This window comes from Gallinula chloropus (genome assembly GCF_964237585.1).
Source record: "Gallinula chloropus genome assembly, chromosome: 3".
Taxonomy (NCBI): Eukaryota; Metazoa; Chordata; class Aves; order Gruiformes; family Rallidae; genus Gallinula; species Gallinula chloropus.
In genome coordinates, this window is record NC_140087.1 from 91,867,321 (window position 1) to 91,880,723 (window position 13,403).

The window sequence follows — 13,403 nt, forward strand, 5'->3', positions numbered from 1 at the left end:
AATGCCAGTCAAGGAGGACAAATTATTTTCCGGTAAATTATTAGGATATATTTCAAAAACTCTGCCTAGACTACTAAAAAAATAGTCTCTCATAAGTCTATCAATTTGTTAATTAAAATTGCTTAGCATAAAATGATACAGTAGATAATTTATTTCAGTGGATTTTATTAGAATTAAGTGTAATCAACAGAACACAACTCTATCAGTAACGAAGGGGATTCATTAAATAGTTCCTAGAATTGAGAGCAACTAGAATAAGACTTGGAAGATATTCAGTGGAAAATATACAGGGAATGAACCTTCTGATCACCCTAACTGGCTACTGCATTACTGATTCACAGCGTAAAATACATTTCAGAGCAACAAACATTGAGTTTTGTAGCCCATGTAAGAGTTTCAAAGGAATACTTCTCTCTTTCCCTTATATGTTCAATTTTACTTTGTTTTAGGAGAACTTAACTAAATTAAGCTTTTTAAGCTGATGTTCTTTCTTGGAACTCATAGTAAATAGACTACATCAGTGGCTAATAGAAATGGGAGTGCACAGACAGAGACTTCTATCTCATGAAACACACATTTATAATTTGGTAGCTGCTCAAATGTAATAATAGATGTATTTGCATATAAATAACTCCATATTGCCTCCTGAAATATGGATAAACTTTTTTATTAAATTCTGAATGCAATCTAAAGGAAAGTTGTCTTTATTTCCTTTAGGAACACAAATGAATAATTATAATTTCATTTTATCATTAGTTACATTTACTTTCCCCTACGACAAAGTTTCTGGATGACTTTCAGAAACTTCTCTGAATACCACATATAAATAGCTGACAAAGCATTGCCCTAAAGCAAATGTTTGATCGCCTTGATATGCAGATCCTTGTGGGCTGCAATAACTAACGCTGATAATTTTTCACTGTGATAGAAAGATGTTCAGAAATTTGTGCACGCCCAGGAACACAGAAAATGTCTGTATTTGCATTAAACTGAGGCAACGAGAAGAATCTCATAACGCTTTCTTAACTAAGCAAGTGTGGTTTCAAATTTCAGCTTTATCATGTTTTCATTCCATTCCCTCCTGTCTTTTCATAAATAATATGAAACCTCAGTGGTATTAAAACTATAATCTCCTCTTCAGGAAAAATGCACCATTTTCATACCTGCCTACAAAGCATTAGCCAAGCACTGGCAGTCCACAAACAGTGACTGAGACTACAGCTCAGCACCCTTCTTGACCTGTTTTTTCTGCTTCTAACAAACTGAGTTTTCACTAATGGATATACGTACCGGTGTCCCTGCTACTCCTGGTGTGCCAGCTGGTCCACGGTCACCCTGAAAAAACAGTAAATCTATACTTAAATGGTAACACTCAAACCAGAAGTTTATTTGTGGATTCCTATTAAAACTTGAGGAAGAATTATTTGGGAAGCTGAAAATGAGGACAAAAGCCAGGCTCTATTAAATGCTAATATTTAGTCCCACTACTGACTCATTTTACAAATGTGAGCAAGAAACTGAAATCCTTTGTTTAGGTTCTCCTGTATAACATCATAATTTTCACAGTATCCCTTATACTCTGCTTGAGGCCTTCCTTGGAAGGGGATGGAAAGTCCCTGACTTATGTGCAGTTTTCCAATTAATTATAATTTGTGGTCATGTCAATGACCAAAATTAACATAGGGTAATTCATTACCATATCATCATCCCCATATTTAACAAGCAGCTTTCAAAGATACTTTTGTCTTCCCACTACTCAGCCGTCCATTTGCTGCAAGTCAGCATCCCTGATTTCCTCATGACATGGCTCTTTCAGGGCCAAGTTTCTACCTTTAGCTTGTGGCCACCTTCATCTACACTTTAAGCTAAGACAATTGCTTTTGTGTGGATCTGATGAGTCATGGCTACTAATTTATTTGGCTCTTTGAGAGGAATATAATCCCAAAGCAGATGGATGGAGCTCACCCGTAGTAAAACACTGCAGCAAAATCTGCCATAACCCACTGCTGACTTGTATTGGTCTGTAATACTATGCTCTGCTACTGTAACATTGTTTGAAACTGTGAGGAAAAAACCAATCAGGCTCCTAGTTTCCATAATCATGTCAGATTATGGAAACCTGGCACAGTTAAAGCCACACTAACAGGAGAATATTTTTGTGAGTTGGGTTTATGTAACCTGGGGCTGTTTTGCAAAAGCTCCACCCATGTAGCTACAGACACATTTTGTTGTGCAGAAGAGTCTCAGGTGGTGCTGTGATTTCTGGTTTCTGTTCTTATACCTAATGCTGATTTCCCTCGGTCTCATAATTTTGTTCAGGTAGCACAATGATAATGCTGGTAATTAAAAACACTTAACTCCATCCTACAAAGTGCAGACACAGATGACAAGTTAAACATCTGGCCTTGTGTCCTGAGGGAGACACTTGCTTTCAGGCCACAGTTCAACCTCTTTGCAAGTTTACCCATCAGTGAAAGGAACATGATGAGCTCCTCAGGAACACAGATGATCTCTAGCAGGGCAGGCAGGGCATGTTGCCTGGAGCTCTGCACTCTGTTCCACTGGTTACTCTGGACCCAGAATTTGTAACGTGGTGTTTTCCTTATACACTGTATATGATGGTAAAGCTAGAAATTCCCAACACTTCCTTGCACCTCTTTTTTTCCAGATCATTCTGCTCCTTTAAGCCATGTGATTCACAGGACAGCTGAAGAAACCACTGGGTCAGCAAGTTCTGAGGGAAGGGACATTTTAGCCCAGGGCACAAAGTTCTTACGCCAGTTCAGGAAATTACCCTGAAATCACAGCCCACATTGCTGCTGGAGCATGGTGCTCTGCTACCCTGATTACCTAATTGCTCTACATTACAAACCAGGATGCTCGGTATGGTCGGGACTGGCAGGCAGGCTCTGGGATTCCGTTCATCTATTTGCACCAGAAGTGAGGATTTTTGAACAAATTCAGTTAAGGAAAGAATATTTTCACTTTGGGAAAGGGCCAGTCACTCACTTAGCTTGTTTATACGATCTGCTCCATTGCTTATTCCCTTTATTTAATTCTTGTCCCCACTTTGTCTCAGTGAGGACTTTAATTAATCTGCCTGTGGTTGTTCATTTTGAAACCAGCCTAGTCCTTAATTGCTTGTGAACTGCAGTTTTCCAAAGGAAGAATCACCTCATGTAATTTAAACATCTGGTGGGGACGCCAACCTTAGATCTTGTCACTCCCTGCTCTCTGTAAAAGCAGGAGTAATGCAGTGATACAAAGAGAAACTTTTCATTTACATTACTTTTTGAACCATTTTTGCATGGATTAATTTATAATAAAATGTAATTCAAAAAGGATGACTAAATATTCATTTTGCTTCTTAAACATAGAAGATATGGGCAAAATCAAAGTCTTTCCACTGACAGAAACTGTATTTTCAGATTTTTTTCACTTCGCCACTGATTTTTTTTGTGCTTTTCCATATTTAGAAATGAATATCAAAACCCTGACATTTTTAGCATTTCATGACAAGCTTTTCCTCTACATTCCTATCAGCTCCCACAGCTATTAAGTGAGAGGCTGGAACATGCTACCAGCTGAAGGAAAGGATTATCTCCTAGCTCTGGAATGTGGATTTGAACTACAGGAAGGAGCTGGAGAATACAACATGGTTCAGGATGTGCTACAGTGGCATCATGCAGGCAGTACAGAGTGCAAGAAAAGCAAATCAGAAACAAAGGGCGTTTTTTAGACTCATGTGCAACAGCCCAAGAATCAAGACATTCACCTTTGCCTTCAGAAAGAGGAGGCTGCAACACAGCAGGAACTGTAGGGATTGTCTCCCTTTATTTCTATCCTTTCCAATATTTTTACACTTATCTGAAATAGTAGCTTTGTGGGTTTTGTATGGAAGTGTTGCTCACACTAGGTCTAGACTAATTCAGGTACAAACTTCACATCTGTAGCTATGCCATAAGTCTTAGAACAAGACAGACAGACTATAAGCATAAGATAAAAGAGAACAAGAACTTGTAACTCTACTAAGGAACATGTTAACTACACTGCTTCCTATCAAATTAAGAAAATGAAATGCTACAAGATAACATGCTACTTTCATACATATAACTTTCCATTTATGGAAAAATGAATTTTGATTTAGTTCCAAAGTAATGAAAAAAGGTAATATGGAAAAAAATACAAGTATTTTTCACATTTAACTTTCACAAAAAAAAAAAAATTAAAACATGGTTTCAGAAAACACTAGGTAAAGTATTTGCCACTAAGAAGCCATGACTTCTTTGTTGAAAATCCTACCTTTTCCCCTGGGAGTCCTTCCAGTCCTGGTAGTCCCATTGGTCCTGGGTCTCCCTGATTATTTTTTTTTTTAATTAAAAAGGATTGAAGATATTAGCATTTCTGTACTCTACATGAAAAGTTTTGAACAGCAAACAACCACAGAAGATTAAGATAAGTGAAGCAGCTAACCAGTTAAGTGAACAGCACTGAACCACCTCCAGGCAGCAGAGCCCCTGGATGTGAGCATACACTGTCAGCCAGAGACTCAACCTCCAAGTAATTCTGTGCCACTTCCTGGGAACATCACTGGTTCAGAAGGGAGCTCTGTTCCCTAAGCATAGCTTACTCTGCAGCAAGGGACACACAGACTTGGGTAAGTCTTTCTGCTTTTCTTTCAAAACTGGAAACACCAGTCGACTGGAGAAATCAGTTTAACATGTAGAGTGGGGAGGCCTTGTTAATGGCAGATTAAAACAGACAGATAACTTACCACAGAGACTGAAACTACATCCAACAATTCCAGTATTTCAGCATTTGTCAGGTAAACGTTTCATGCCATTTCAAAGCAAAATATCCACTTTTAATTGTTACTAGCTAGTGCACTGTTCCCTTCTCTCTTATCAGTTTCAAATTTAATTTTAAGAACAGTCTAGACCTCTTGAGGTATTTCCTACCTTTATTTCTTGCAGGCCTGTACTGAATAAGGCCTTTATTGCTTTGAGTACACATTGTCTGTTTTTAAATATAGCTGGGGACAGCTCTGCAGAGGTGACTCCACAAGACGTTAATACCAGGCTCAGCCGTTCATTCTATTATCACTTACAACTATTTAACAGAAATTGCAAAATTTTCAGGCCTGGCAATTGAAAAGGCTTTTTCAGATGTACTGATTCTGCAGGAGGTAAGCTACTGCTAAAGAACATTACTGGACTCTTCCACCCTTGTGGCTAGGTTCATGTGTTAAAATACTTGGGGTATCTCTCTCACAAAGAAGCAGCACATACATACCACTGTGCCAGGATCTCCTTTTGGACCCTGCAAAGAAAGAAGGAAGCAAAACCACATTTTAAAAAAGAAGTGAGTTGCAGAATATAGCATGGTATTTTCTTTGTATTACTGCAATTGGCAATTCAGTGTCTCCAGAATTGGTATTAAGTCCAGCCCTCTCTGCTGGTTAATTCTGCATAAAATTTTATCAATATTTGGGTTTGGTTTTTCTATTCAAGAATTAATACACAGCTCTGTGATCTCGTGCAAGTCCATGACTACAAACAGCATATAACATAAAGACAAAGTCCTCATGGATGGGTACAACAGTTTCGTAAGGCTGCCAAAATGACAGCTGTCCTAGAAATGTAGAACTTGCCTGTGATGCTAACAAGGTGGACCTAAATAAATGTACAGTATCTTTGGCTCCACAGAACCAAAGCAACAGCGTCCTGCTCTAAGTTGGTGCACCTGAACTGCACAGTGTGGAAAAAAACAGCCCTGTGTTACTCCAAAATCTAATTCTTGGTTTTATACCTTTTCCTCACTGTAGCTAAACACACAGTGAATCAATGACAGAGCTGAGATGAAAATTTACGAGCTCTTCAGTTAAAGCATCAAATTGAATCCATTACAAAACTATGCCATCACTAACTATAAAGATTATATTATGTATTAAATATTTTAAGATACTTCCACTGAAGAGTACAATACCAGTTTATGCACCGTTCTTGCAGGCTTTACTTGTTGTTTAGCATATTTTTAGGCTGAAATACTTAAATGAAAACAAACTACTCTCCAAAATGGGCTAAAGTACTTGATAAACACATAAACCACATACTTTATAATTTATGATATTACAATCATATCGTTATTGTCTTTTACATATAAAGATCATATTCCATGTCACTCATCAAAACTGCATGTAGCTAACCGATCCCTGTGTTATGATGTTAACTAACTATTAAAACTTACACTTCTATTAAACACTTACCTGGGGTCCTGGTGGACCTGGATAACTAGGGACACTCACACCTCCCTGTAATAGCAAGTTTACAAGTTTAATTGGGCCAAAATTAGGTGTCAATTGAAAAGAAAGTAACATTAGACAGAAATACCTGGAGCTTATACAAGCTGCTCATTCCATTTCTTTCATTGTAAGGCATACCCTTTAAAACATAAAAACCAAGTAAATGTCACAACTACAAATTATGAAGGCAGAACTCTTGCCCTGTTCAAGCCCCATAGCTCCGCAAAGCTGTGGTGGTGTTTTCATTCTAGATCAATTTTTCAAAGACTCCAGACCTTTCAGTAAGAACATGAGGTACATACCAATGCAGCCTGGGACTCTTCATGAATTATGAAACTAGAAACCTGCAAATTTGAGTGTACCCTACATTTTGATGTCCTTATGTAATATTTACAAGTGACTGGTCAATTGATGTGAGCAAAGAAGGGCACGGGCATTTTATTTTCATGCCCTCTTGAAAATTTATGCTGAACTGAAAACCAGAAAGCATCTAACCTTAAGAGGCTTTGAGAACATGAAGGCTTGAAGTTTAACTAAATTAATACTCAAATTTGGCTCCTAAGACAGTAAAAAATTAGAAAAATAGTTTTAATTCATAAAACAGTGGCTGAATTGCCAAATTATGTTTAGGTCTGATGACTTACAAAGTACAAAAATCTTAGATTGCACAAATGTGTTCAAATTATGAATGAATTAATTTCTAGATTTTTTTTTCTAATTCAAGGCAGTCAATATTTAAAGTGAAATTAGTAAATACATATGTCAGCCATTCTTCTTGTACAAATGTTTGCAAAACATATCTGTAAGAACTACTAGAATGAAAACCAGAAGGTGCAGACACCCTTCTCAACTCAAAAAAACAGCAATATACTTCCAGCAGCAAATAAACTTGGTTGAGATTCTAAAAACTTTTAAGATTTCCACTCTCATCACATTCCAAGAAAACCAAACAAATACACAGTAAGCTTTATACTATTATTACTCAGAAATGTATTTCATGGGTAGATTCTGAGGGATGCAGAAACACTGTGCTGCAACAGAAAGTCATAGATGTAGCTAGTTATTCTGTCACTAGGGTGAAACTCACACCCTGGTAGGGACCTTCTCACTGCTAACCTTATACCACATTTCTGAGATTCTTAGTATGCCCGTATTCAAAATCAGCTGCTGCTTGAGAGAATTTCCTGGGCTAGGGATATGGATTGAGATGGTATTTCCTGAGCTAGGGATATTATTTAGAGAACTGTTACGCAAGGACTAAAAAATGTCCAGTCCCTTAGTCTAGATGGAGAGTTGTCTCCAAGGTCAGATTTGGGGAAGAGGAGAATGAAATTTCCCAGAGTAAGGCTAGAAGCAGGTTACAGTTTTGGCTGGAGTAGGTAGACATCATTAGGTTATGACTACATATTTAGAACCCAAACTTTTCGTGGACCGAAGCGGGAGTCAGAGGAGCTTCTTGGTTTACAGTTGGGGTGTCATTCACAAGGCTGATTATAAAAGGCTTTTCAGTTATCAGTTCTCCACAATTTGTTTTAGGTACTGTTCCAGTCAATTGGGAGTCCAGGGAACTCCACAGACTTTCCCTAGTTTGTCTAAGCACAGAGTACCTTGATCTCAGGTGCTCAAGCTGTCTAAATTAACCTTGGTATGCAGTGTTACTAGTGTAAACCATTTGACCAAGTTTCTAGGGCAGGTTTGGGGACCTGAACTTCACAATGAATCACAAGAAAGAAAGAAGGAATACAGCCAACTTTTGCAGGAAGACATTTTTGTCTCCCTGCAGTATTAATACATATTATATGGACAACCAATTCTTTATATTACATTACATTTTACTCATAGGTATATCACTCTTAATACAACATTCAACATATGAAACAAAATGTCTCACCGGAGGCCCAGGAGGTCCAGGTTTCCCAGGAGAACCTTCACTACCCTAGTGCAGCAAGAGATTCATATAACTCATTTACTGTAAATGATGTCTAGATCTATTTCATACCCAAGCTATGATGAGTATAATGTCAACAATAGATACAGTCAATATGGAGCAGGTAATATTAAGAATAAGCTCTCCTGTCCTGCTCCTGCTTAAGCTTTAGGCAAACCATTAATCATTACTTCATATTAGGGTTTCTTAGTTACTTGATGCTTTATATGTAGTAACTTCAATGTGGCAAAATATAAGTGGTAACCCGGTTTGTGAAACGCTTCCAATATATCAGGAGGGGGGGGGAAAAAAAAGAGTTTATATAAATTTCTAAGCAACTGGCAACAACAATTTTATGGTTTGTGTACTATTTTGCAAAAAAAAAAAAAATCCTCAATTTGATCATTCACAGGCAAAAAAAGAAGAGCTACAGTTTCGGAAGTTCACAGTTTATTCAGAAATACATCAAATAAAAAAGTTCTTTATTATGAGTATCTGTTTGATTTGTACTGTAAAAAACTCCTCTGTAACTACCTGTTATCTATAATGTGTTCTGCTGATGTGCACTGAATTGCTCATATGAAAAAGGTTTTTGAGTTTTTGTTCCAGCAGAATGGTGGGCTCTCTGAACAATACACAGCCACAAAGGTTCCAACATCAAATTTTCCAAGGAAGATCTTTCCAAATTCTCATCCCTAAGTTTCAGTTAAAAACTCCATATAATTTGGAACAAGTCTGCCAGAATTTTTCACTGACTTCACTGGATCTTATTAAATATGTGTTAGTGAGACACTGAGGCTGCATATTTAAAATTATGAAGGTGACAAAAGTCAAGCTAAGTGTTCAACAGCAATGATTAGCCCAAGAGAAATATATAGCCATTAATCAAATTACACTAGTGTAATTTCCAAACGATCCTGCTAGTTGATAGAAACTGTCAGCTTCCAAAGACTGATTTGGGCTACTTTATAGGGAAAAAAACCCCACTGTTCTTTAGAAAGCATATTGTATCATCACTTCTCAAACATGTTCCCCAGATGAAGGGAGGAGGAAGAAAGGACTCTGGCTATATTTCAGTTTACTTCACTGCTCTTCAACTATCTTCAACTATCTGGCTTTTCTGATCAATGAGACACTAGTTATAGAGCAGTGGCTTCTCATATCAATCTATGTGTAAATTATACACAAGGAACTAACAAAAACTTGTATTTTGCTTTTGGTTACATAAAAAGGAAATAAGTGGAGTAAAGTTTTGCTCTTGTGGTCTGCAAGAAGACAGCTCTCAGTCAGTTTTTTGACTAAAATAATTTCAGAGCTTCACAGAATAAAATTTCCTTTCTTATTCAACCTAGAGTTAAGGTTTTGTAAAGTATTAGGAGGATTACATACATGGATATGACAATGCAATGCCTGGAAAACCCTTTCCTTTACTCTGTGTTGAGTCTGTTTGCCCATGACACTAATTGTGGAATGATCTCTCCCTGTCCTTATCTTGACTCCTGAGCCTCTCATTACATATTTTCTCCCCTGTCCAGCTGAAAAGGGGAGTAATACAGTGACTTTGGTGGACATCTGGCATCCAGCCAAGGTCAAATGACCACAGCTTGTCCCAGAAAGTATTTTGCAGCAAACTAAGTTTGTGTCTTCTGTATTTCACTGATCTGACATGCTCAAGAAATGAATTTGACCTCTTAGTTATAATGGACAGTGTCACATGCCTGACAAAAGAGCATATAAAACACTGATAAAAAGCAATGCTATAACAGTGTGAATTAACTATGAAGGAAGCTTACATATTTTTGCAGAATAACTTATTCACAACAACTTTCAGTGCTTGTGAAGCACTTTTAAAGCATACAATTACTTTTGACTAAAATACAGGTAAAAGAAAAAGCAGAGCAAGTAGTAACTAATCATGTACTATTTCACCAATGTGTTTTCACTTTCCTGCATTGTAGATTTGTCATACCTAGATAACATCCTCTGCAACTTGTATATACCATAGGACTATGCTTCAAAATATAAGCCCATATGTATGGCATTGTTTGGGGAAAGTACTTGTATTAAGACAGGAATTAAAAGTAATTTGAAAGTGTATGTCAAGTTCTTGTTTGCATTGTATATTAACACCCCCCCCCCCCCCCCAAACAGGAGCTCAATGGGATTGCAAAACCTTTGCAGTCCTTTACCAAGACTAAAAAGGAGGAATACCTTTTCGCCTTTTGACCCTGCTGGACCAGGATGCCCGGGTCTTCCTGTGACTCCCTGCACAACACAGTATCGGTTTATGTTAGGTCAGAAGACACAAAACACATTACATTTGCATTGCAGCTAGGTTTTTAAAACTTTTACCTTTTCAAAGTAATTTAAATGTAATTATGCTTCTCCTCCAGGTTTAAATATTTCTCTTCTGTTTGGTATGACAGCTGTGTCCTTCTGATAAGCCCTTTTAAGGGTAAAGCTTGTGTTTGTGGTTGCGTTTTCACCTTGGTAGACTAAATGCACTGACCTTAGCTGGCACCTTTTGATACTGCCAAGACTCACACTTTACTTCTAAAATGCCAATTTACATATTCCATATCAAACTTCCTAAATATGTTACTGTTTTTGAAAGAAGGGAGGCATTAGTACTGTCAGCAACCCAGGAATGAGTAATGTTCATACTAACATGATCCCAAGTCAGCATGTAGAAAATAAAATATAAAAGAATTTCCAATAAGAGTCTTCCCAGAAATATCAGTATTTTAAATATTTTTGGTGATACTGTCAGCTTATTATCATACCTTTCTTATTGCAAAACCAAGTAATGACTTGGCTTCAGCACTAAATGTTTTCACAATGCCTAGCTGGAGTTATTTTTAGATTTTTATTACTGACATTATTACAGTAACTTGGATACAAATACACAATTAACTGCAAGTTTGCACATCATAAGTCATGTAACCTCACAGAGTCTCTAGATATGCCAAGGCTCCAAACCCACGTAAGTTATATAAACTTTGAGCCCAGATGACAACAATATTTTCAGTAACATCAACTCACAACATAGTTTCTTTTGTTAGAGACAGTTTGGGTAAGAATTTGTTATTATTCCCCTAAAAGCAAAAAGAGTGACAAGAAACTAAGATGAAATTTTACTAGATATAGCAACCTCTGCAGAGATAGATTAGATCACAGGTGATACCACACACTTACAGATGGTCCACTGGGTCCTGGTATACCAGGCAGTCCAGGAGCTCCTTGAAGGCCCTGGAAATTAAAAGAGCATGTGTCTATTTTCTCTCGCACTTTATATCCCAAAGCCTACTTATATTAGTATGTCCAGCAGTATTATATTGGTAACAATTTTAGGAGTGAAAAAAACCCAAAACCCTCCATGCAGGTAAGAGATTATATTTGAACAAGGTTAGAAGCAACTTCTTGGTTCACTGAAAAACAACCCTCATCCTTCAAACTTTCACATTGTTATCTTTTTATCTTTAGTTGTGCAGATAAAAGCAGGACATCTGGCTTTTCCTTACGGATTAGCTTTCTATTTTCTGTTACAAAAAGGGGTATTTTTTGCTGGCGAGAAGACATCTACTCACACTTCTCAATGACACTTGATGGTATCTAAATGCAACGATGCTTTCTGCCCAATTTGTGGATTTTGCTTTTTTTGGCCACATAACATGACATTTTCCATAGCATTTAATGACCTACTTTCTTGTTCTTATTCTATTCGATTGCCTGAAAATCAATGGATTCTGGCATCCACTTACTAAATATAGAGGCGTGCAACTTAATACAGTAGGTACAGGTAGAATTTAAGATAAGCCTGCATGTCACTGAAGTCTTTCCTCTGCCACACCAGGCTTAGTCAGGTGCAATTTTAGACACATAAAAGCCATATACACATATCTAAGCTAATCACACTAATTTCCCTCTATAATCCATAAAGGGAAAAAGGTCCCTCCCAGCAGTGACTCATTTTATCTGCAAAGGGCACCTATCCTCTGATAAGAAGAACCCCTCAGAAAAGGTGTATTTCTCATGTCAAAGGTAGTGTTTAAAAAGGAATTGCTAAGGAGGTAGTCTAGAAAACTGAAGAGGTCAGAAGCCCTGAGACAGGCGCTCTGTGGGAGAGTCTGAGGGAAAAATTTCAGACATGAATAAATCAGGAAAGATGAGACGATGGAGAGAGACATTGATTTCCTCTTCTTGCTCCTGCACACAGGACATTGATCCACCTCTGCAGCTTTTCAGAGTGGCAATCCAACTGCTAATGTGTTCTCTGCTCATTTTACTTTACTGTGACAGAAAATGACCATGAACTCAGAAGAGCATGTTCTGTAATTCTTGTTACCGATGTCAGAAAAACACTCCACTGAAAAAAGGAATGTTTTAACAAGGAAGAGAACTAATCTTCAACAAAGATTAAAGGCTATTTGAGAGCACAGGGAAGTTAATGAGCATATTTCAAAGAGCTTCAGCTGTGCTTCTCAATCTCTCTCTATTCCATGCTAACCAAATCATAAAAATGGAAACAACTGCATTCTTTTAAAAATTGTAAATTTGTAAAAAAGTTACTTACAAACTTTTAAAACTCTTCAATACATGTTTCTGAAAATAAATTTACTTGCACCCTCATAATGTTGTAATCAAAAGCTGCTGCTAAACACTGAGGTAATATCAAAGGTAAGGCAGCTAGCAGCTATCCAACAGTGAAGAATCATGTGAGTAGCTAACTTACTAACACAGCACTGCACCCTACTGAATCAACAATAATAATAAAAAAAGGAATTAATTTACTCTGGAGTCTTTAGAAAAACCCCATGTAACTGCAGGTTATAATCCTGCCTTTTTCCCTTACTAAGTTCTTAATTGCCTCTAATATCTCACTTGCTTGTCAGCAGTCAAATAGTATCTGAATTGTTGAAATTGTTTTGTTAATGCCTGAGGGTCAAATTGTAGGGGTAACCTTCAGGGCACATGAAGGATGTGTTACTTTCCCATCTAGTAAGTAAAATTCTGCATGAGCTTACCCATCATTTTTGTTGCCCCATCATTTTAAGGTATAAGTTCTAAAATCCAACCTCAAGAGGCACTTGATTTTAGGAAGCAAAAACATAACAGGCTCTAAAGATTATTTAAAAACAAGAGGAAAAATAAGCATGCATGATACTTTAGACTGAC

The 13,403-nt window shown here is 37.3% G+C and overlaps 1 protein-coding gene across 1 annotated transcript in view; it reads right to left on the reverse strand.

Moving 5' to 3' along the window:
- Positions 1–13,403, reverse strand: part of COL19A1 (collagen type XIX alpha 1 chain) — a gene marked incomplete at both ends in the record, with an annotated part of 189,375 nt that overhangs the window by 15,710 nt on the left and 160,262 nt on the right. Inside the window, 8 exons of the mRNA XM_084260981.1 lie at positions 1,291–1,335; positions 4,303–4,356; positions 5,293–5,319; positions 6,266–6,310; positions 6,390–6,440; positions 8,193–8,237; positions 10,440–10,493; positions 11,424–11,477. Of these exons, the coding sequence (XP_084117107.1) occupies positions 1,291–1,335; positions 4,303–4,356; positions 5,293–5,319; positions 6,266–6,310; positions 6,390–6,440; positions 8,193–8,237; positions 10,440–10,493; positions 11,424–11,477 (375 nt within the window). The remainder of the gene's footprint in view (positions 1–1,290; positions 1,336–4,302; positions 4,357–5,292; positions 5,320–6,265; positions 6,311–6,389; positions 6,441–8,192; positions 8,238–10,439; positions 10,494–11,423; positions 11,478–13,403) is intronic.